General features: G+C 42.4%; 1 protein-coding gene across 1 annotated transcript in view; it reads left to right on the top strand.

Moving 5' to 3' along the window:
* HOMER2 (homer scaffold protein 2) overlaps positions 1–22,933 on the top strand; it is a 428,576-nt gene that overhangs the window by 221,384 nt on the left and 184,259 nt on the right. The window contains exon 3 of the mRNA XM_069766085.1: positions 19,157–19,288. Coding sequence (XP_069622186.1) covers positions 19,157–19,288 — 132 coding nt within the window. The remainder of the gene's footprint in view (positions 1–19,156; positions 19,289–22,933) is intronic.

Here is a 22,933-nt window from a genome sequence, read left to right as displayed (position 1 = left end):
GAACAGCATGATTTTGGGTAGAGATGCCGATTCCAGCATTATATCACTAACTGTGCTGCATGCTGCAGTTTTGATAAAATCACTCTTTTATCTGCTACATTCTCTGAATGGGGAGCTCTATATAACCCTGTTCACTCCTCTAATTGGAAGCTCTCTTAAAACACTGTGCATAGGCAGAAAGATGCCAATCAGTGGTGGGGGTGGGGTTATTCAGAGTTCATGAATATTTAAAACTATATGACAGCAGGTTTCTAGTTCTTCATTGATAATCTCCTGCTGATAAGTTATTTTTTGGGATGGGCGATCCCAAACTGTAAAGTTCTGGTAACAAGGTCCCAAACACTGGTTTCCATGGGAAACCTGTGTTACAGTTCGGGTCCAGTTCGAGTCCAGGCCTGTAAAAGAATAAAATTAATAATAAACATTATAAGTATGCTTACCTGTCCAGTGACGCGTCCTCCAGTCTCGCTGTCTCCCTGCCTAGTAAGTGAGCCATCACTGGAATTGTGTTTCTATCTCTAATATTATGCTGCTCTCAGATTAGGAGGCAAAAACCTGATGAGATTCCCTTTAAAGGGAATCTGTCACCCCAAAAATCGTATATGAGCTAAGACCCACCGGCATCAGGGGCTTATCTGCAGCGTTCTGTAATGCTGTAAATAAGCCCCTGATGTATCCTGAAAGGTAAGAAAAACAGGTTATATTATACTCACCCAGGGGCGGTCCCGCTGTGGTCCGGTCCGATGGGCATCGTGGTCCGTGTCCGGTGCCACCTAGCTTCATACGATGACGTCCTCTTCTTGTCGTCTTGCCACGGCTCCTGTGCGGGCATACTTTGTCTGTCCTGTTGAGGGCAGAGCAAAGTATTGCAGTGCACAGGTCCTGGGCCTCTCTGACCTTTTCCGGCACCTGCGCACTGCAGTACTTTGCTCTGCCCTCAACAGGGCAGACAATGTACGCCTGCACCGCGCCAGGAAGACAAGAAGAGGACGTCCTCGTATGAAGATGGGAGGCGCCGGACCCAGATCGATTTTTGGGGTGACAAATTCACTTTAAGTGTATTGTTTTCTGCAGATTTTTCTCCCTCTCTACATGCAGCTGAGTCTTTGTGATGTATCACGATCTTGTACGAAATTATTGGAATTTGACTGTCCTTTTTCTCATGTACTTTGCATTGGAAGGCTTCTGTGCACATGGTGGTGGTAGCATTGTAATTTTGAGAGCTACGCACAGACCATTGTTGTGAATTGCAGATTAATAACTGTGGAGTCAGCGTGTAGAGATTATAGTGATCAGTCAAGTGACTAATCTCACTAATATAAACCTGTATAAATGAGCTTCTGAATGTTTTGTACAGGAATGCCAGGTCAAGCAAGGTGGCTCACAGAATGATCAAGTTAATTATGGTTGTCAAGGATATTCCAAAGTGAAGTTTTCTTATGATTTTTCATAATGTCTTGTATATTTAATAAAGGGGAACTCATGTTTCATTTGGGCCTCACTAAAATGTCTGAAAGAGAAACCGTTTTGTTGTAATAAATCACCAATATTGTGCACGGTGGAATCTGTAAGATGGTTGTATAGATGTGAAGAAGACCACCATCTCTCTCGATTTTTTTTCCTATGCCTCAGTCTTTTGAACGTTCATATGTTTTCAGTGGGAAGAGAGGAAAAAGTTGCTGCTAGACCTCTGGCAGAGGCTTATTTCACCTGTAAACAAAAGGATCAGCATTGAAATTCCTACAGCCCAATTCTTCTGGTCCCCCATGTTATTCTCTTGTTCCTATAGACATCAGATTATCTACCAGCCTGACAAAATTGACAGATTTCAGACAGATTTAATCTGAAAGGGTATGGCTGCTTTAAAATTAGGCCACTAATCTTCACTTTTTAATACTGTTATGTTGCCTAATCATAGTGGATAAAAGCACTATAATGATTAACCCTTAGTTGTCATACTTTATTAGGTCATTTGGAATTGGGTGTTGCCTACTCTATACAATCCTTTTTGGTAGAAGGGTCTCCCAATGATAATTTGATCACTGTGTCTTTTTACAGTGTCCTAAGCCCCCGTCACACACAGCGAGATCGCTAGCGAGATCGCTGCTGAGACACAAGTTTTGTGACGCAACAGCGATCTCAGTAGCGATCTCGCTGTGTGTGACACGTAGCAGCGACCAGGCCCCTGCTGTGAGATCGCTGGTCGTGTCGGAATGGCATCGTTGAGGTCCCGCTGGGTAACACATCGCTGTGTTTGACACCTTACCAACGACCTCGCTGACAGGACGTCCCATTGAATCATCATGAAATAGCATCGTTGTACAGGTCGCTACAGGTCGCTACAGGTCGCCGCATCGCTGCTGCGTCGTTGGGGAGATCTCACTGTTTGACATCTCACCAGCGACCACATAGCGACGCTTGAGCGATCCCTGACAGGTCGTATCGTTGTCGGAATCGCTCAAGCGTCGCTATGTGTGACGGGGCCTCTAGATTTCAGGTGTAATCTGTAGAGCGAATCGACAAGTGCTGATATCAAAGGGAGTAATCATAGGAAGGAATGAGCTTTGAGTGAGAGACACTCTTTGTAGCCACTGTCCAAATCCCATGAATGGATTAGAAGGGTACCAGACTTGATACAGTAATTCCTTTTTATAATGTGTGTGCTCTATTCATTTATTGCAACATATATTACAATATGTTTGAAATTGATTAGATTTCAATGCAGTGATCTTAATCCTAACAATTTTTTTTTTTTTTAACTGTAACAGGGTATGTCCACACCTGATTTACTGCAAAAGGATGGAAATCCATAGCATTAGGCTAGGTTTACAAATTTTGCATTTGAAGCAGATTTTACATGTTTTAATTTAACCTCTCCATGCTCTGTATTTTTTTTTTGGTGTGGAATATGAAATTATCTTTTTTTTCTGCATTTTTAAAATCTGCATTATGTCAATTTTTTTCTGGAAATGCAACTTCTTGGTTCCTTCTTTGTAAAAATTTGTTTGCAGAATAAAATCTTACATTTTTGGTGTGGATTATACCCATTCTTTCATGCTTGATGGATGACAATTTTTTTTACGCTTTTGTGGAGTACGGTATTTCTGTTACAAAAACTGCACATAAAACCCCATGAATAAGGGCACATTTTTGATGCAGACAACCTGCTGTTTTCAGTATAAAAATCCGTGCATAAAACTCACACTACATCTGCTAGATGTGAGCCCAGCTTCAATTGAGATTTGATAGAAGTGCTGGTACTGTGTAACAGGCCGCAGATTTTTCACCCTAAAAATCGATGCATAAAATCTGCTCGATATCCCATGTAGGTGCACACATCTTTACAGACTTCATACATGGTGTGTTCGTTCACAGATAGATTTTGACATGTTTGCCTGTTCTGGATCTGAAAAATGTAAACTTCTAGTTTTACATGAGAGCCTGAATACATTGACCTGGCTAATAAGCCATCTTTATCCATGCAGCTGACTACTAGATGTTTTAAAAATATATTTTTCACTTTAAAGATGGTGTCTAATTTCCTATCTTCAGGAGCACACCACTCCCCTGCCTTCCGGCTTCCTGCTTCCCGGGGGAACCATGTGCTACTGATTTGATCAGCTGTATGGTTGCACTGTTTGCTCAAAATATGAACTGTCTAATGATGCTACATGAGCAAATTGATGATCTTGACAGATTTAGAGTAACGCTTGCAAGCTCTATAGCCCACCACATCTGATAGACTGCAATGGTGGCTAGTAACTTGGGCAACAACCTGTGAACTATAGAATTAAATATCCCTCCATTCTTGACAAAGGAGCTTATTTTTTAACAAGAGGTAAATTGCAAAGATCTTGTTTTTTCAACAGTTTGCAATTGTACCCATTTAAGATGAGAAAACCCCTTCCTTTTTTGCTTCAAGATTATCGAAATGGAATTTACCACTATTTGTAACAATGACTCAACTCCCCCCTCCCCCCCAGAAAAAGCCATTGTTACTTAAATATTTTCATTTCCGATCTCCACAGTAAAGGAATGGTGGTATAATTAAGACTGAGTCATGTATGCTGCTTAATGGCTGTGTGATGACAAGTTTCTCTATCAATAAGTGCTATGCTTTGTGCTATGTTCCTTCATATGATAGGCAGTGGAGACTTCTACTTTCCTTACGGGGCTAGACCACAAACCATGTTCTACAGTAATCGGTGGTATAATGGCCTTTTTTTTTATCAGTGTTACCTGTAGCAATAGAAATTACGGTTCCTTTTCTTAGAAATGAAGTTGAAATTGGTATAATAACTAAAATTCCTTCCCAGGCAATAGAAATTGAAAAAATGAAGAAAAATACTTAGTTTTAGCAAACAATTATCAGTTTCACAGTGATAAGCCTGGGAAAAGTACAATTTTAATTATGTTTAAAACTCATGGTATACTGAGAATAAGTTGCAAAGAAAAGTCAAAAACCCTGCATAAAGGTATTATGATTTACTAGATGGTAGCCCGATTCTAACGCATCGGGTATTCTAGAATATGTATGTAATTTATTTATGAAGATTTTAGAATAATACATTGAATACACAGGATTCGGCTGGCCGCGACCAATTAGCGAAGCGTGGTTCAAATCCCACGCCAATTCGCGGCCGGACTGCGCTTGTCGCTGATTGTTCGCGGCCGGCCACGTAGTATATAGCACAGCCACGTAGTATATAACAGCCCACGTAGTAAATAGCACAGCCACGTAGTATATAGCACAGCCACGTAGTATACAGCACAGTCCACGGAGTATCTAGCACAGCCCACGGAGTATCTAGCACAGCCCACGGAGTATCTAGCACAGCCCACGGAGTATATTGCACAGCCCACGGAGTATATTGCACTGCCCGCGGAGTATATTGAATAGCCCACATAGTATATTGCACTGCCCGCAGAGTATATTGCACAGCCCACATAGTATATTGCACTGCCCGCGGAGTATATTGCAAAGCCCGCGTAGTATATTGCACAGCCCGTGCAGTACCACGCACGCAGTATATAACACAGGCCACGTAGTGTGTAGCACAGCTCATCTCGCGAGACCGCAATGCATGGAGCGGTCACCGGGCATCGCGAGGAGCGGGAAAGGCCTGTTCCTGATCCAGGGGGCCAACGGACGGAGAGTATATAACTTTTTTATTTTTTTATTATTTCTAATATTAGAGTGCGTTACACCGCGGTCAACGCTGCCATTAACCCTGTGTGAGCGCTGACTGGAGGGGATTATGGAGCAGGCACTGACTGCGGGGAGTATGGAGCGGCCATTTTTCCGCCGGACTGTGCCCATCGCTGATTGGTTGTGGCTGTTTTGCGGCGACCAATCAGTGACTTGGATTTCCATGATAGACAGAGGCCACGACCAATGAATATCCGTGACAGACAGACAGAAGGACAGACGGAAGTACCCCTTAGACAATTATGTATATAGATAACTAAGTGTCTTAATGAAAGTCAAGCTCAACTTCATGGTGTCCCAGGGGCAGGTCAACTGTTGCCTTTCAGCTCTAGGACTTCAGGATCAATTCTGACCAAGAGCAAAGTTTGTATGAAGCATGTATTGTCTCTCTGTTTTTTATGGGTTTCCATCTGATAATTTCTTACCAAGCCACGTAGGATATGCAGGGATGCACGGTCTCGCGAGATCGCTAGGTCTTCTGGGTAATTTCGCAAAGCATCGCTGGGAAAGGTAGATGGTGGCAGTCGCGAGTGGACAACGGAGGGTGAGTATAGCAGGGTTTTGTTTTTTTTTACTATTTTTAACATTACTTTTTTTTACTATTGATGCCGCATAGGCAGCATCAATAGTAAAAGGTTGGGGACACACAGGGTTAATAGCAGCGGTAATGGAATGTGTTACCCGCGGCATAGCGCGGTCCGTTAACGCCGCTATTAACCCTGTGTTAGCGGTGACCGGAGTGGAGTATGGAGCAGGCACCGGGGACACTGACTGCAGGGAGCGGAGCACCGGGGACACTGACTGCGGGGAGCGGAGCACCGGGGACACTGACTGCGGGGAGTATGGAGCGTGTGCCGGCCACTGACTGCGGGGAGTATGGAGCGGCCATTTTCTTCCGGACTGTGCCCGTCGCTGATTGGTCGTGGCTGTTTTGCGGCGACCAATCAGCGACTTAGATTTCCATGATAGACAGAGGCCACGACCAATGAATATCCGTGACAGACAGACAGAAGGACAGATGGAAGTACCCCTTAGACAATTATGTATATAGATAACTAAGTATCTTAATGAAAGTCAAGCTCAACTTCATGGTGTCCCAGGGGCAGGTCAACTGTTGCCTTTCAGCTCTAGGACTTCAGGATCAATTCTGACCAAGAACAAAGTTTGTATGAAGCATGTATTGTCTCTCTGTTTTTATGGGTTTCCATCTGATAATTTCTTACTAAGACTCCAAAAGTGGACTACCTGTGATCATACTATTCAGAACTATGATGTAGTATGCCACTTAATTAATTTGGTGAATCTTATTATCCGTGCGCCTCCCCAAAAATATGATTCCAGTCAGGGACATTTTGGCTTAAGTTACTGATGTAACTCTTGAAGAATTTGTTAGGTGGGAAGCAGTAGGCTCTGCCTACTTTACCAGTTATGGTTGAGACTAAGTAAATTAAAAGTTGCAAAATTTTTGCCAACTTCAATTTGAGACCAAATCTTGCGACTCTTCAAAGCATTTGATGCCAGAAATCTGGTGAAAACACTTTGATGAATCGAGTTAATAGATGTTAGGGCTAGCGGAACACACCAAATAATAAGATAGAATAAGGTGCGTTCGCAGCCCGCGGTCCACCGTGCAGAGATGGAACCTGCTGCCAAGTAATGACGGACTATATGGCGGTACAATGTGAATACACACACGGGTTAACTTCACCCTGTGTGAAGGAAGCGAACCCTGTTGCGTCACAGGGCCGCAGTACCGCACGTAACAAAACTAATAATTAAATAGCATGAGAATGTGAAATGTGCCGTACTGGTGGACGCCACTAACCACCCAGACTTGGGCTAAAGAAGCGCTCTAATGGCACGTGGCGCCGTACTGGCAGTCACAGCAATAGACGCTGTTTCGTGTGTTAACGCTGTGAGTTCAGCCGGGCGCTAGATTGCAGCCATACACCTTACGCGAACAGTCATACACAAGGGATGGGTTTTTTAAGGAACGACTTGCACTCATCAACACACACACGATTACAATTGTACACTAGCGCATGGCCGTGCGGTCATGTGAACCTTATATAGCCGCAGCATGTACATGACCTTCCCAGAAGGACCAATGGGAGGCTGCCACAGAAGTTGAGCACCTTCAGGACCTTCCTGGAGGACCAGTGGGATCTGCTGCAGTATCTGAGCATGTGACCCTCGATCTCCAACGGGAGATCTTGCCCTGGACATGCTCAGAAAGGGAAAAGCAGGACTTAGTCCCAAAAGCGTCTGCTTGCCGCTGCCCAGCACTGGCTTCAATGGCAGAAGCAGGAAAAGCAGCAGTAACCCTATGCACAGAGTGAGACTGAGCAAGACGCTGGGACCGACGTCTCCGCTGAGCAGACTCCACTGCGGCTGGAGAAGAATGGGAGACCGCAGCAGAGATGGTTCGAGATTCCCCCTGTGCAGAGGTGGGAACTCGACACCTAACAATAGACTTTAAGTTTTGGTTCATACAGTTTGAAAATACAGCTGGTTTTGAATTTAATTTTCTGAAGGCCGGTGACTTCATCAAGGCATTTATACATGCACAGGATGTGGAAGATGAGCAGCGTTGTATTAATCAAAATGAGATCAAATACAGTCAGATACTTGTTTGGTCCAAACATGACATCTCATATTCTTTAATGTTGGTGGTCAAACATATGAAAAGCCTTTAAATCTTGGCACAAAACACAAATTAGCCCATATTTGGCTGAGCACTAACTTAACATCCGTGTCTCTGACTATACAGGTGATATACTATACTACCAACCATCAAAGACAAAAAACACATGTTGCCTAACAATAATGGCACCAACTGGAGACTTGCAGTCGTCTGTAAGTCTTTAGGACAGGCACATTTTGTTGAATGAGGATGGTTTTGGCCAACTAAATTTGCATCTTTCTAAATTCGATAATCACTCAAACCAAGCCGCTGACTAAAGGCTACAGAGAAAATTAGGGTAGTAAAGGTAGTGGGAGCCCACAACCCAAACCAGCCTATCATTTCTTAAAAATGTAGTCTCGAAAACAGGAGTTGCCAATGCCCTTAATAAACTGTGTTTTGGTTGGGATATCCAGGTTTCCTGGATTCATAAAACCCCTCAGCTTTTTCTCGATGAGATATGTTCTCTTTTGAGATTAGTATGCATATGATGGGAATCTTGGTGAAATATTATAGTAGAGCAATTACATGAGAATTTACTTAAACACTCTTTTTAAAATATATATATATTTTTTTATTTATTTATTTTTTTTAAAGCGTGACCAATATAGACAACCAAAGGACAGTAGACTCCTTATATAACCATACTATCCCAATAAACAAACCGTACTTAGTGCTGTCTATAAGACCACAGCTCTAACAGAGGTTCAATATTATGACAATATGATAATGGTAATGTTATGATAATATTGTTGTGACAATATTGTAATGACCGTTGCCACTTTCTAGTCATTACCATGTCAAAGCTTTTTGTCCCCCACCTCCAAAGAACATATCTCAAAGTGACTCTGCTTGGTAAATAATTATACGAGGTATGTCTGTCCATCAAAAGTGGTTGATTGAAAGAGCTTGCTTATTACTTTGATATACTTTCAAATAATCCAACAGTGGTTGGCAATCAATAAATGATTAATACACTCAATTGATTCTGTTTGAGCTCACATATCTGATATTGTGTTTTAGACTTATTTAGCATACAGCGATAATTCAATATATACAAACTATAATCCATTTGCAAGAGTATGTGAAGTCAGCCAAAAACACATCACAGTGCTGAAGTACAAAAATGGAAAAATTACACATCCAGAGATGACACCCTCGTAAAAAAGGAGTCAGTAGTACTTACATCTTGAGTAAGTCAGGGAATTTACACAAATCTTCCTGACCTTCAAGCTCCCACCCTTACTAGGGCACTCAACAGCTGACACTGCTATGCTATGTTGTTTTGGCTCTGTTGATTCCCTATTGCACCACCCAACGCATTTCCTCCTTCCTGGATTCATATGGGGAATTTGCTCAAGAACAGAGTCTCTAGGATAAAAAGAACCCTTGCCACAACCACTAGTTAGCATCTCCATCTTGGTGAAATGTAGCAATCCCCAACCACTCCTCATGTGATGTTTTCACAAGGAATATGTATATTTTTCTAGCCATAAGTTTTCTGATGTCTTAATAATTTAATTGATTCTCTAGTTTACTTTAAACCGTGCTAATTTTAAGAAAAGTCATAAGAGCTGGCTTTACGCATTGCACAAACTTCCAATTCCCATGCACTTAACAAAGTCATTTCTACAGAGCATGGACAGTACATGGCCACGTTGAGCCATTGCAGCTCACTGCTGTGGAGCTGTACTCCCTCAATACCTCTATATTACACCAAATTATAGAGTGAGTTTTTCCATATGGGAAAAAATAGTAATAGTATAGTAGTAGTCGTCCATCGACTTCCATAAGTGGCATGTTATGGTTCATGTTTGTACAATTATGTGTTTGATACCCTATGCATGGATGTAGATAGCACTTTTCAGGGCTAGAAATCACTTGACCATTGTGGCCAGCAAACATTAAAAAAAATAAGTGTTTAGGAAACACTAGATGAAAACACTATTAAAAAGAAGACCTATAACTCAAATGATTATTTAATGATGATTCTTGAGAAAGGTGGAAGATGCAGAAAAAGAAGCAGCCCAACATGAGCTGAAGGCCCGAAGCAAAGGGTCACATGGCCAGCGTTAGAAAAAGCGGTAGATAATTTTAAATGAGAAGTTAGCAGTGGAGGATAGAAGATGGGGAAATGACAAGTGAGGAAATGTTGTCTTTCCTCCCTGAAATATTTGTTTACATTGGTTCAAAATGGAATTCTTGTGGGAGATAATGTTTGCGTCATGGCAGTTCTGTGACGGGTAGGAGTTTTTGAGTTTTTGAAATCAGTTAGTTCTTGTATCCTGTGAGTCAGGCAAAACCTTCACCATCTTTGATAGTTTCTAGTGCCCCCCGAGCTGGTGGGGATGGCTTGGAATGAATAAATGGTGTTTTGATGGGAAAAAAAAGCAAAAAACAAACTTGGAATGTAAGATTTTTGGGATCACCAACAAAAACCACGTATGTACTTATTGAAATATTGAAGTGATTCCAGTTATGATTATGATGTTATTTATGTGAATTTGCATTTAAAAATGGCTGTAAGTGGCCAATGTAATCCAACCCAACTTTCCTCTTCTTTTGTGGTGATTGATATGGTCGGAAAGAAAAGTGTTGGGTGGCCGGCAGGTGGTAAGAATTGGCAGAGCAGGTGAATGGGACAGATTTCACAATACCAGCTCATGTTTAACAGCTCTTTTCACGAGTTGCCTTGCGTATATCAATAAGTTGGATAGTTGGATTGTGGTGAGAATTTCTTCTGTGTAAAGCATGAATACATCAACTGAGTAGCAACAGGTGCATCATAAGATGTTCTAGACAGACATATAGGTGTCTGAACACGTAAATGAGAAATTCCACAATATTTCTTAAGCGACTTTCTTACGAATCCACGGTAATGAGGGCAGCCTGGCTGACAGATCTGTTTAAACTAGCAGAAATGATTAGGTGGAAACCAAACAATTGAATGATCATTTCAAGGGCGTGGGTATATTAATCTGACATGTTGATATCTCATTTTTCTTAAGGGCATTCAGTAAAAATACTCATAACAAACTCCTATTCCTGCCTATCACCTGCCGAACAGGGAGGTTGCTTTGGCAGCATTCACGGCCATTCATTACACGTGGCAGTCTCTTGCATCATAAATACAGCTCCTAAAGATGACATAAATCCGTGGTTAGTAGTTTAAGCATTAGCAGAATACTCTTCCCTTTTTCTTATCCTGTATCCTCAGTGACTCATGCCTGGCATAATGTAATGTTTAGAGAGAGCACATTCTGTAATAGAGGTGACCTTTTCAGGCTGGTGATGAGACTTTAAGGTTAATTCGTCCAAATTGCTGCTGGATGAAACATGGCAAATTGTACAAATGCAGAAGATTCATATTAATTTTCTGTACATTAAACTTCATTATGGAATTCATTTACTCACTAATAAAAACTTGAATTTGATACTGCTAAGGAGTAAAAAGGAACAAAAGTGACTCGTTGAAGTTTTACTTGTCCAAATCATTAAGAATGGCGTACTATGCAATATTTGTGAACATGTAGTACTCAGGTAATAGAGCTATCAGTTTGGGATTCAAAAATTATCATCCCTCCAACGTGATCCTTTTTCAAAGATTAGCCGTCATTTCATATGAGCTGCAATATATAGTCAGGAACTTGAAGCTGGATTTGCCCCAGCAATTTATGATTCAATTTTTCTTTTTAATCAATTTACTTTCCTTTCCAGAATAACAAAATACAGAAACACAAATGTAATAAATAACCCACTCACTGTGCTAGACTGTTTCCATAACTCTCATTCAATTCTATAATGGTTACGAAAACAGTGCCGCTCTGTCACGCTGCCTCCTGTGGTTAAAGCCTATTTTCCACTTGGATCAACTTTTTTTAACTAATTAATTTCTGGTGTATTATATCAACCACATATATCAAATGTGGCACATTTATCTGGAGTGGGACCTTTCTCTTTCATATTTTGTAATATAAAGAGTAAGAATCTTCTATCCAGGACTATGGAATTGGCACGATGCAAACATTTTGAACTAAACATTGATACAGGAAGAGGTGAAGTGTTGAAGGTCTTTAGGCCAGAGTCACACTAGCATTTAACATGGACGAGTGCTATGTGATAAAACATTGCATTGCACTCGGCCCAGTGTTATACTATGGGGCAGTGCACATATGCAATTAATGCCAATTCGTGTCTCTTGTGACATCTTTGCCGCAGCCCTGAGTCTCATGTGATGTCTATGCTGCAGCCCCATGTTACCTGGGACTAGAGATGGGCGAACACGAACAGTAAGGTTTGGCGTCCATACCGAACACCTACTGTTTGGGCATGGACACCGAACATGAACTTCACCAGGAAGTCCGTGTTACTGTTCGGGTTCGGCTGCCCGAACACCGGGTGTTTGTCACTCTGTCATATGCATGGCAGTGCCGCAAAAAACGCGAGCGCAGCCTCAGTGACCGGTGGTGACGTCATTGAGGTTACATCCAGTCACTGAGGCTGAGAATACCAGCCTCCAGTTGTCTGCTTTAGCAAGGTTGGTTGTCAGAAATGATTAAAAAATACAGTGTGGGGATCCCTCTATTCTTGATAACTTGCTGAAACTGACAGCTTAAGGATGCAGCCCCCAGCTGTGAGTTTTGCCTGGCTGGTTATCGAAAATACAGGGGATTTTTTTTTAAATTATTTATTTACAACGCGTTAGTGGCTGATGAATACTCCCATCTGCCGCTCCAGCTCTTGTTGTTATTAGTGGCAGCAGGTGTCAGATAATGGGAGCAGTTGTCACCAGTGACCAGAGGTAAACTTTATACCTGTCTTGACAGTGTGGGAACCGCGGCTCTGTGACTGATGGGGATTATTTCACCACCGATCAGAAGCGATGTTTGCCGCACTGTCTTGCACATTACAGCGCAGCAAGCACTGGATGTTTGGGCCCCCCTTCACGTCAATGGGATTTGGGTCTGGGTACTGTTCTGGTACCCAAACCCGAACTTTTTGAAACTGTTCGGTCGAAACCACCGGGCCCGAACATCCAGGTGTCCGCCCATCTCTACCTGGGACGTCTGTGCCGCAGCCCCATGTCTCTTGTGTCTATGGCATCCGCATGTCTCTTGTGACGTTTATGCCTTAGCCCCGTGTCTCCTGTAACGTCTATGCCGTAGCTCCGTGTCTGCTGTGACGTCTATGCCGCAACCACGTGTCTCCTGTGACATTTATGCCGCAGCCCAAGCATCTCCTGTGTTATCTGTGCAGCAGCTCCATGTCTCCTGTGATGTCTATGCAGCAGCTCCATGTCTCCTGTGATGCCTATGCTGCAGCCTGTATCGTAGTCCCATGTCTCATTTGATATTTATACCGCAGCCCCAAGACTCTTGTGACGTTTATATCGCAGCTCCAGCGTCTCCTGTGATGATTCTACTGTAGCTCCAGCGTCTCCTGTAATAACTATACCGCATCCCCAGCATTTCCCGTGGTGTTTATCCAGCAACCGAAGAATCTCCTGTGATTTATATGCCGCAGCCACATGTCTCCGGTCATGTCTATGGTGCAACCCCAGCATCTCTTGTGATGTCTATACCACAGCTGCATGTCTCCTGTGATGCCTAGACAACAGCCGCAGCCTCTTCTGTGATGTACATGCTGCAGCCCCATGTCTCCTGTGTCTGATATGCCTCAGCCCTATGTCTCCTGTGATGTCTATCCCGCAGCCCTAGCATTTCCTGTGATGTCTATGCTGCAGCCCTAGCGTTACCTCTTATGTCTGTCGCAGAGCAATTCTCCTGTGATGACTATACCACAGTCCCAGCATCTCCTTTGATGTCTATGCTCTAGCCCATGTCTCCTGTTACATCTATGCCACAACCACATGTCTCCTGTGATGTCTCTTGGACATATTTGCCCCATGTCTCCTTTGATGTATATACTGCGTACTGCATTCCCCAGGTTTCCTGTGATTTACATACTCCAGTCCCAGTGTATCCTATGTGATGTATATACAGCAGGTTTGGTGTCTGTGATGTATATACAGGAGAATTGGTGTCTCCTTTGTGATATACTCCGGCTCTGTGTCTCATATATGCGATATATACAGCAGTCTGGGTGTCCCCTATGTGATGTAGATAAAGCAGTCTGTGTCCCTTATGTAATGTATATACAGTAGTCTCTGTGTCCCCTATGTGATTTATACTTTAGATCTCCCACTGCTTGAGTTCTATAAATGTAACGTAAGCAGTAATTAATTCCCACTGTGAGGAGGCCTGCAGTGTAATATGCATCTGTGTTCGGTACAACTTACTGCTGCAAGTTTTTTTTTTTTTTTTTTACAAAACATCACAGAGTTGCCTGCGCTCCAGATCGGTGCAAACCTGGAAAAGCAGTTGAGAGTAGCAATATCATCCATACCACCTAACATTTTAGCCACACCAAAGAAAAGCAGTTCCAGCCATCACATTAGAGGTGAGTTAAAGGGAACCTGTCACCCCCAAAATGGAAGGTGAGCTAAGCCCACCGGCATCAGGGGCTTATCTACAGCATTCTGTAATGCTGTAGATAAGCCCCCGATGTATCCTAAAAGATGAGAAAAACAGGTTAGATTATACTCACCCAGGGGTGGTCCCGGTCAGATGGGCGTCGCAGTTCGGTCCGGCGCCTCCTATCTTCATCAGATGACGTTCTCCTCTTCTCTCCATGCTGCGGCTCTGGCGCAGGCGTACTTTGTCTGCCCTGATGAAGGCAGAGCAACGTACTGCAGTGCGCAGGTGCTGGGCCTCTCTGACCTTTCCCGGCGCCTGCGCACTGCAGTACTTTGCTCTGCCCTCAAACAGGGCAGACAAAGTATGCCTGCACCGGAGCCGCAGCGTGAAGAGAAGAAGAGGACGTCATCTGATGAAGATTGGAGGCTCCAGACCGCGACGACCATCGGACCAGAACCGGACCGGGACCGCCCCTGGGTGAGTATAATCTAAACTGTTTTTCTCATCTTTTAGGATACATTGGGGGCTTATCTACAGCATTACGGAATTCTGTAGATAAGCCCCTGATGCCGGTGGGCAAAGCTCATCCTTCCATTTTGGGGGTGACAGGTTCCCTTTAATGTTTGACCAAATATAGAAGGGTGATTTTCAAGTTGATTTTTTCCGGCTCCCGAAGAATGGTATAAATATCCAAATGGCGCTTGGTAGAAAAAGTGTTCCCCATCCTCTGTTCTATGGAGAAAGAAGGTGGGAGGAGTGAGGAGCATTGAGGGGAAACAGAGTTGAATATAGAAGGATCATGGTGAACTTTTTCAAACAAAGTCCCACCGCTTGGTGCTTCATGGCTGGGTCAATCATTTAAATACACCTTCCCACCTGCTTGTTTTCCCTTAATCTCAATTGCCCCCTTATTTGATTGACAGCTTTAGGTTTACAGAATCAAAGAATGGCAGAGATACATGGAAAATAAGCTGGTGGGAAGGTGTATTTAAATGACTGGCCCCGCTGTGAAGCACTGAGCGCCTGTACTTGGTTTGAACAGTCATTCTGTGCTGACAGTCCCTTTTAACAAGTGTTCTTCTGCACCTCACTGTCGAGCTGATTCACATAGAAACAGCTCAGCAGTGCTGTATAATATCTTCCATGATGCTGTTACTGGTCTCCACATGCTAAAATTGAAGAACAGGAACCCCTCTGGGTGCTGTACTGTGTATGGGAGAAATCACAGCAACTAGTTTCCTCCCTCCAGCTTCCAGTGAGTTGCAAATTAAGAGAGAGAGAATAGAAAGGGTAAAACTGCTGAAAATGTCAGATACAAGTCCAGAAATTATGTACACAAGAACAGCTTATATGTAGCTACTACAGCAGGTATTGAGTGGGCTGACATCTATTATTATTTTGCAAGGAATCTGCATCATTTTGCATGACTAATATGCATTGGCCCTTTGTTTCTAAGAATACAGTCTATTTAGTATAATCAATTCCTTTTTATATAATTTTTTTTTAAATGCATTCATAACTTGCAGCAGATAGATTCCTGTATTGGAGGGTTAAGGATAACACTGGTTTCCACCATATTTAGGAAGGGTCACATCTCCCTACTTATTTAGAGATGACATCTATTCACCCTACTCTCAAATTGTCTTGGCTTGAATAGAGACATCTACAATCTTTGTTACCCATAGGGAACACAAACATTATCAATCAACAAATGGCAACAAAACTGACTGGCACTTTCAAATTGGAAAACTGGTGCGGTGGTACAGGTGTGAACTAGCAGTAGCCACCTCCATCTACAACAAACAAATAAAGTTGCAATCTGTAGTGCTAAAGCATGTAAATATGTTATTTATGAAATATTAATAGCATTACTGCTCTAGATAATATGAAAAAATAGAGACGCTTGGCATATAATTTGGCCAATTCATGCATGCCCAGCAACCAATGACAAGGTGGTCTCAGATCTGCTTGAAAACTACGTGTCTAGTGTGAATACCTCTCTTAGACTGATTCCTGAATTTCTGTGTAGGTAGGATCCTGCTGCGATTAAAATCACCACATGCTGGAAGGCTGAGTGCTCAGTCAGAGAGCTGATGTACAAATGGCAAAAAACTGACTGGCAATTCCAAATCTGAAAACTGTCTTTTTTTTCTGGTATCCATCTCTTTGATGTTTTACCTTTTTGTTTTAGATGTATATTTTAATGAGCATTTAATAATAAAGAATAAGCTGATTCTAAATGAAACCTTTCAGGTCCAAAAATGCTATTTTCCTGCCAACATATGCACTTCTCAAAAAAATAAAAGGAACACTAAAATCCCACATCCTAGATATCAGGGAATGAAATATTCCAGTTGTAAATCTTTATTCATTACATAGTGGAATGTGTTGAAAACCATAAAACCTAAAAATGATCAATGTAAATCACAACTAATATCTCATGGAGGTCTGGAGGAAAATGAAGTTACAGGCTGATCCAACTTCATTGGAAATGCCTCAAGACAAATGATGCTCAGTAGTGCATGTGGCCTCCGCGTGCCTGTATGACCTCCCTACAACGTCTGCGCATGCTCCTGATGAGGCGGTTGGTCTCCTGAGGGATCTCATCCCAGACCTGGACTAAAGCATCCACCAACTCCTAGATAGTCTTTGGTGCAACGTGATGTTGGTGGATGGTGTGAGACATGATGTCCCAGATGTGTTCAATCGGATTCAGGTCTGGGGAACGGGCGGGCCAGTCCATAGCTTCAATGCCTTCATCTTGCTGGAACTGCTGACACACTCCAGCCACATGAGATCTGGCATTGTCCTGCATTATGAGGAACCCAGGGCCAACCACACCAGCATATGGTCTTGCAAGGGGTCTGAGGATCTCATCTCGGTACCTAATGGCAGTCAGGCTACCTCTGGCGAGCACATGGAGGGCTGTGCGGCCCTCGAAAGAAATGCCACCCCAAACTATTAATGACCCACTGCCAAGCCGGTCATGCTGAAGGATGTTGTAGGCAGCAGATCACTCTCCACGGCATCTCCAGACTCTGTCACGTATGTCACATGTGCTCAGTGTGAACCTGCTTTCATCTGTGAAGAGCACAGGGCGCCAGTGGCGAATTTGCCAATCCTGGTGTTCTGTTGCAAAATCTCAAGCATCCTGCATGGTGTTGGGCTGTGAGCACAACCCCCATCTGTGGACGTCGGGCACTCAGACCATCCTCATGGAGTCGGTTTCTAACCATTTGTGCAGACACGTGAACATTTGTGGCCTGCTGGAGGTCATTTTGCAGGCCTCTGACAGTGCTTCTCCTGTTCCTCCTTGCACAAAGGCTGAGGAAGCGGTCCTGCTACTGGGTTGTTGCCCTCCTACGGCCCCCTCCATGTCTCCTGGTGTACTGGCCTGTCTCCTGGAAGCGCCTCCAGCCTCTGGACACTACGCTGACAGACACAAACCTTCTTGCCACAGTTCACATTGATGTGCCATCCTGGATGAGCTGCACTAACTGAGCCACTTGTGTGGGTTGTAGAGTCCGTCTCCTGCTACCACGAATGTGAAAGCACAACCAACATTCAAAAGTGACTAAAACATCAGCCAGAAAGCATTGGTATTTAGATGTGGTCTGTGGTACAGGCACGCGGAGACCTGCAGAACCACTCCTGTGAGTGTGTCTTGATAATTGCCAATAATTTCCATCTGTTGTCTATACCACTTGCACAACAGCATGTGAAGTGGACAGTTTGATTTCACAGAAGTTTGATTTACTTGGAGTTATATTCTGTTAAGTGTTCCCTTTATTTTTTTATTTTTTTGAGCAATGTAGTTAACCTGCATGTAAATAGCGTTAAGATCTTGCCTGGCTGCCTTAGTGTAGAATAAGCTATAAAAAGAAAGTGAACTTGCAGCCACTTGCTTCCTGATATAGGGGCATGCAGGGAGCCGTTAGTCACCACCGCACACTATAGCTTTGAGGCCAGCTGTACTCACTCCCAGGCTGTTTGATTGACAACCTGCTCTGCACACCTACAGAATGGGCTTTCAATCAAAGTGACAGGGATTAATTACAGCAGCACTTCCAGTATAGTAAGCGGTGACTAACCACTCCCTGCATCGCCCAATGACTGAAAGTGGGCAGCTACAGGGAGGATATAAGTTAATTTTCTCCCTGTAGACCATCTTCCACTAAGGCAGCCAAGCAGAATTTTAACACTACTTACCTGCAGATTAACCTTATATCTGCAGACAAATTGCATTTTTGGTCATGAGAGGTTTCCCTTTAAAAAATGATTATTCTTTATTATTCAAATGTTCATTAAAATATACTTCTAAAACGAAAGGTACAACATCAGAGAGAGGCATACCAGAAGAAAAGACATGGAGACTACCTTGACTCAAAAATCAAAATAAAGGTACGAGACCAGGCAGCCACCAATTCTTGATGAACATTATGTGTATGTGCTTTGTTGATAGTACCGCCTTACTCTGTATGTACTTTTCTCTTGTCTTTTACTTTCTACTTGATGTCAGGGCACTTAGTGTTTGAATTCAGGTAGCCTCCGTTTCTTTTCTTCTGATATCCCTCCCATTGATATTTTATCTTGTGTTTTTAAATGTATATTTTAATGAGCATTTGAACAATAAAGAATAAACTGATTTTATTTGAGCATTTCTGTCTTGCTTTATTTTGGGTGTATATTTTGTAGTGTTATTTAGGATTAAATGATATGGGATTTAATATGGTATTAAACACAGATGACTAACGTTTTCCTCTTTCCCTCTATTTTATTGTATTCCAGGTAATTATAAACAGCACAATCACACCCAATATGACTTTCACAAAAACATCTCAGAAATTTGGCCAGTGGGCCGACAGCAGAGCAAATACAGTTTTTGGTCTTGGATTTGGATCTGAGCAACAGTTGTCTAAGGTAAGAGTTCTGGAATATTCTATATTAAATATTAATAATAATTTTTTTTTTATATAGCGCCAACATATTCCGCAGCGCTTTACAACTTATAGAGGGGACTTGTACAGACAATAGACATTACAGCATAACAGAGATCACAGTTCAAAACAGATACCAGGAGGAATGAGGGCCCTGCTCGCAAGCTTACAAACTATGAGGAAAAGGGGAGACACGAGAGGTGGATGGTAACAATTGCTTTCGTTGTTCAGACCAGCCATAGTGTAAGGCTCGGGTGTTCATGTAAAGCTGCCTGAACCAGTTAACTGCCTAAGTATGTAACAGAATAGACACAGAGGGCTATTAACTGCATAAAGCATGTGAGAACATGATGCGAGGAACCTGATTATGTTTTTTTTTTTTTTATAGGCCACACAGGGATAGTTAGGTTAATGCATTGAGGTGGTAGGCCAGTCTGAACAAATGAGTTTTTAGGGCACGCTTAAAACTGTGGGGATTGGGGATTAATCGTATTAACCTAGGTAATGCATTCCAAAGAATCGGCGCAGCACGTGTAAAGTCTTGGAGCCGGGAGTGGGAGGTTCTGATTATTGAGGATGCTAACCTGAGGTCATTAGCGGAGCGGAGGGCACGGGTAGGGTGGTAGACTGAGACCAGAGAGGAGATGTTGGGTGGTGCTGAGCCATGGAGTGCTTTGTGGATGAGGGTAGTAGTTTTGTACTGGATTCTTGAGTGGAAATTGATATTAAAATGGGTTTTCCATTCACACCTTAGACCTGGGGATGGTGAGTAAGACCCTATTTTTTTGTTTTTATTTTTAAACAAACTGCCTAGAGCCAGTGGGTTCTTGAAAATGGAAAATGTTTTGAAGCACCCAAACCTTATGAGCAGGACTTACAAGTTTAGCGTTTGTGTTCCTGCCTTTGTAGAACAAAGTCCATTCTTACCAGCTCTCATTGGGATTTGGAATTTTTTTTTTCCCAGTCAGCTGTCCATCGTTACTTTTCCCGTCCGCAGTATTGTCACGTCACATAATCTCATAGTGGGCCAAACAAATGCTTACAAGAACTCTTATTCCCAATCATTGGCAGATGGAAACATACCGCGATCAGCCAACAAATACGCAAGACTTCTGTTTGTCCATTGATTGGTTTGTTGATCTGTGCATAAAAATCATTGTCGATGGCAGCACTTCATCCGTATAACAGGAATGTGCTGATAACAATATGCATACTATATTGGAACAGAACAATTGTACTAACGATCATTCTGTCACTTTACAGTTGATATATGATCATCAACTGTAAGTGCACATGGTTTATTGAATCTACCATATGTCCTTATGGTGTGAAACATTGTGTAAATGTGTGGTTAATTCTCCTTTAAGTGCACAATCTTTAGCATCATAAATCTAAAAAAAAAAAAAAAGTTATAAAGTGAAAAAAATACCCATTAACCTGTGTTGTAACGATGATTTATTTTTGGTGAGTTTTTGACGCAGCAAATTTTTTTGCTGCCCAAAAACTCAGAATCTTACAGTTCCAGCAAAGGAAATGAGATTTTTTTTTACACGGTATAATCGGACCTGTGTTTGAAATCTGCAACATGTCAATCTCTTGTAGGTACACTGAGTTGTTTGTGTGCATAGATGTGCATTATATGCAGAAAATCCGCAGGTAAAAAAACACACTTTCGTTGTTGGTGCGTTTCTGCTGTGAAAGCACACTAAGGCTATGTGCACACGTTCAGGTTTTTTCGCGTCTTTTTCGCGGTTTTTCGTGGTAAAAACGCTATAAAAACTCATTAAAAACGCATACATTATGCATTCTATCATTTAGAATGCATTCTGCATGTTATGTGCACATGGATGCGTTTTTTTCCGCAAAAAAGATGCATCGCGGTAAAAAAATGAGCATGTTCATTATTTTTGCGGATTTTCTGCGTTTTTCCCGCAATTCTATGCATTTGGGAAAAAACGCACAAAAAAAGCGTCAAAAACGCGGTAAAATCGCGGCAAAAACGCATGCGAATTTCTGGCAGAAATGTCCAGTTTTTGTCAGGAAAATTTCTGCAAGAAATCCTGACGTGTGCACATACCCTAAAACGTATGTAATCCACATATCATTAAAGTTGTGTCAAATCCAAATACCAAGAATTATCAAAAACAAAGCCACTTTATTTAACGAAAGCATACCAAAAAGATTAAAAAAAAAAAAAAAAAAAAAACTTGCAGCATCACAAACACAATAAAAGAGCACTTGAAAAAAATAATGAAAAAACCAAGTGCAAAATTGTAGCAGAAAATCTGCGATATTAAAAATTCCCCAAAAACATCGAATGAACCTACCTATGTTCTACAACATATACAGTTCCTTCTCAAAAAATTAGCATATAGTGTTAAATTTCATTATTTACCATAATGTAATGATTACAATTAAACTTTCATACTTTCATATATTATAGATTCATTATCCACCAACTGAAATTTGTCAGGTCTTTTATTGTTTTAATACTGATGATTTTGGCATACAACTCCTGATAACCCAAAAAACTTGTCTCAATAAATTAGCATATTTCACCCATCCAATCAAATAAAAGTGTTTTTTAATAACAAACAAAAAAACCAACAAATGATAATGTTCAGTTATGCACTCAATACTTGGTCGGGAATCCTTTGGCAGAAATGACTGCTGCAATGCGGCGTGGCATGGATGCAATCAGCCTGTGACACTGCTGAGATGTTATGGAGGCCCAGGATGCTTCAATAGCGGCCTTAAGCTCATCAAGAGTGTTGGGTCTTGCATCTCTCAACTTTCTCTTCACAATATCCCACAGATTCTCTATGGGGTTCAGGTCAGGAGAGTTGGCAGGCCAATTGAGCACAGTAATACCATGGTCAGTAAACCATTTACCAGTGGTTTTGGCACTGTGAGCAGGTGCCAGGTCGTGCTGAAAAATGAAATCTTCATCTCCATAAAGCATTTCAGCCGATGGAAGCATGAAGTGCTCCAAAATCTCCTGATAGCTAGCTGCATTGACCCTGCCCTTGATGAAACACAGTGGACCAACACCAGCAGCTGACATGGCACCCCACACCATCACTGACTGTGGGTACTTGACACTGGACTTCAGGCATTTTGGCATTTCCTTCTCCCCAGTCTTCCTCCAGACTCTGGCACCTTGATTTCCGAATGACATGCAAAATTTGCTTTCATCAGAAAAAAGTACTTGGGACCACTTAGCAACAGTCCAGTGCTGCTTCTCTGTAGCCCAGGTCAGGCGCCTCTGCCGCTGTTTATGGTTCAAAAGTGGCTTTACCTGGGGAATGCGGCACCTGTAGCCCATTTCCTGCACACGCCTGTGCACGGTGGCTCTGGATGTTTCCACACCAGACTCAGTCCACTGCTTCCTCAGGTTCCCCAAGGTCTGGAATCGGTCCTTCTCCACAATCTTCCTCAGGGTCCGGTCTCCTCTTCTCGTTGTACAGCGTTTTCTGCCACATTGTTTCCTTCCAACAGACTTACCATTGAGGTGCCTTGATACAGCACTCTGGGAACAGCCTATTTGTTGAGAAATTTCTTTCTGGGTCTTACCCTCTTGCTTGAGGGTGTCAATGATGGCCTTCTTGACATCTGTCAGGTCGCTAGT

The sequence above is a fragment of the Ranitomeya imitator genome, chromosome 4 (assembly GCF_032444005.1).
Source record: "Ranitomeya imitator isolate aRanImi1 chromosome 4, aRanImi1.pri, whole genome shotgun sequence".
Taxonomy (NCBI): domain Eukaryota; kingdom Metazoa; phylum Chordata; class Amphibia; order Anura; family Dendrobatidae; genus Ranitomeya; species Ranitomeya imitator.
This window is presented reverse-complemented; position numbering and strand designations above follow the sequence as displayed.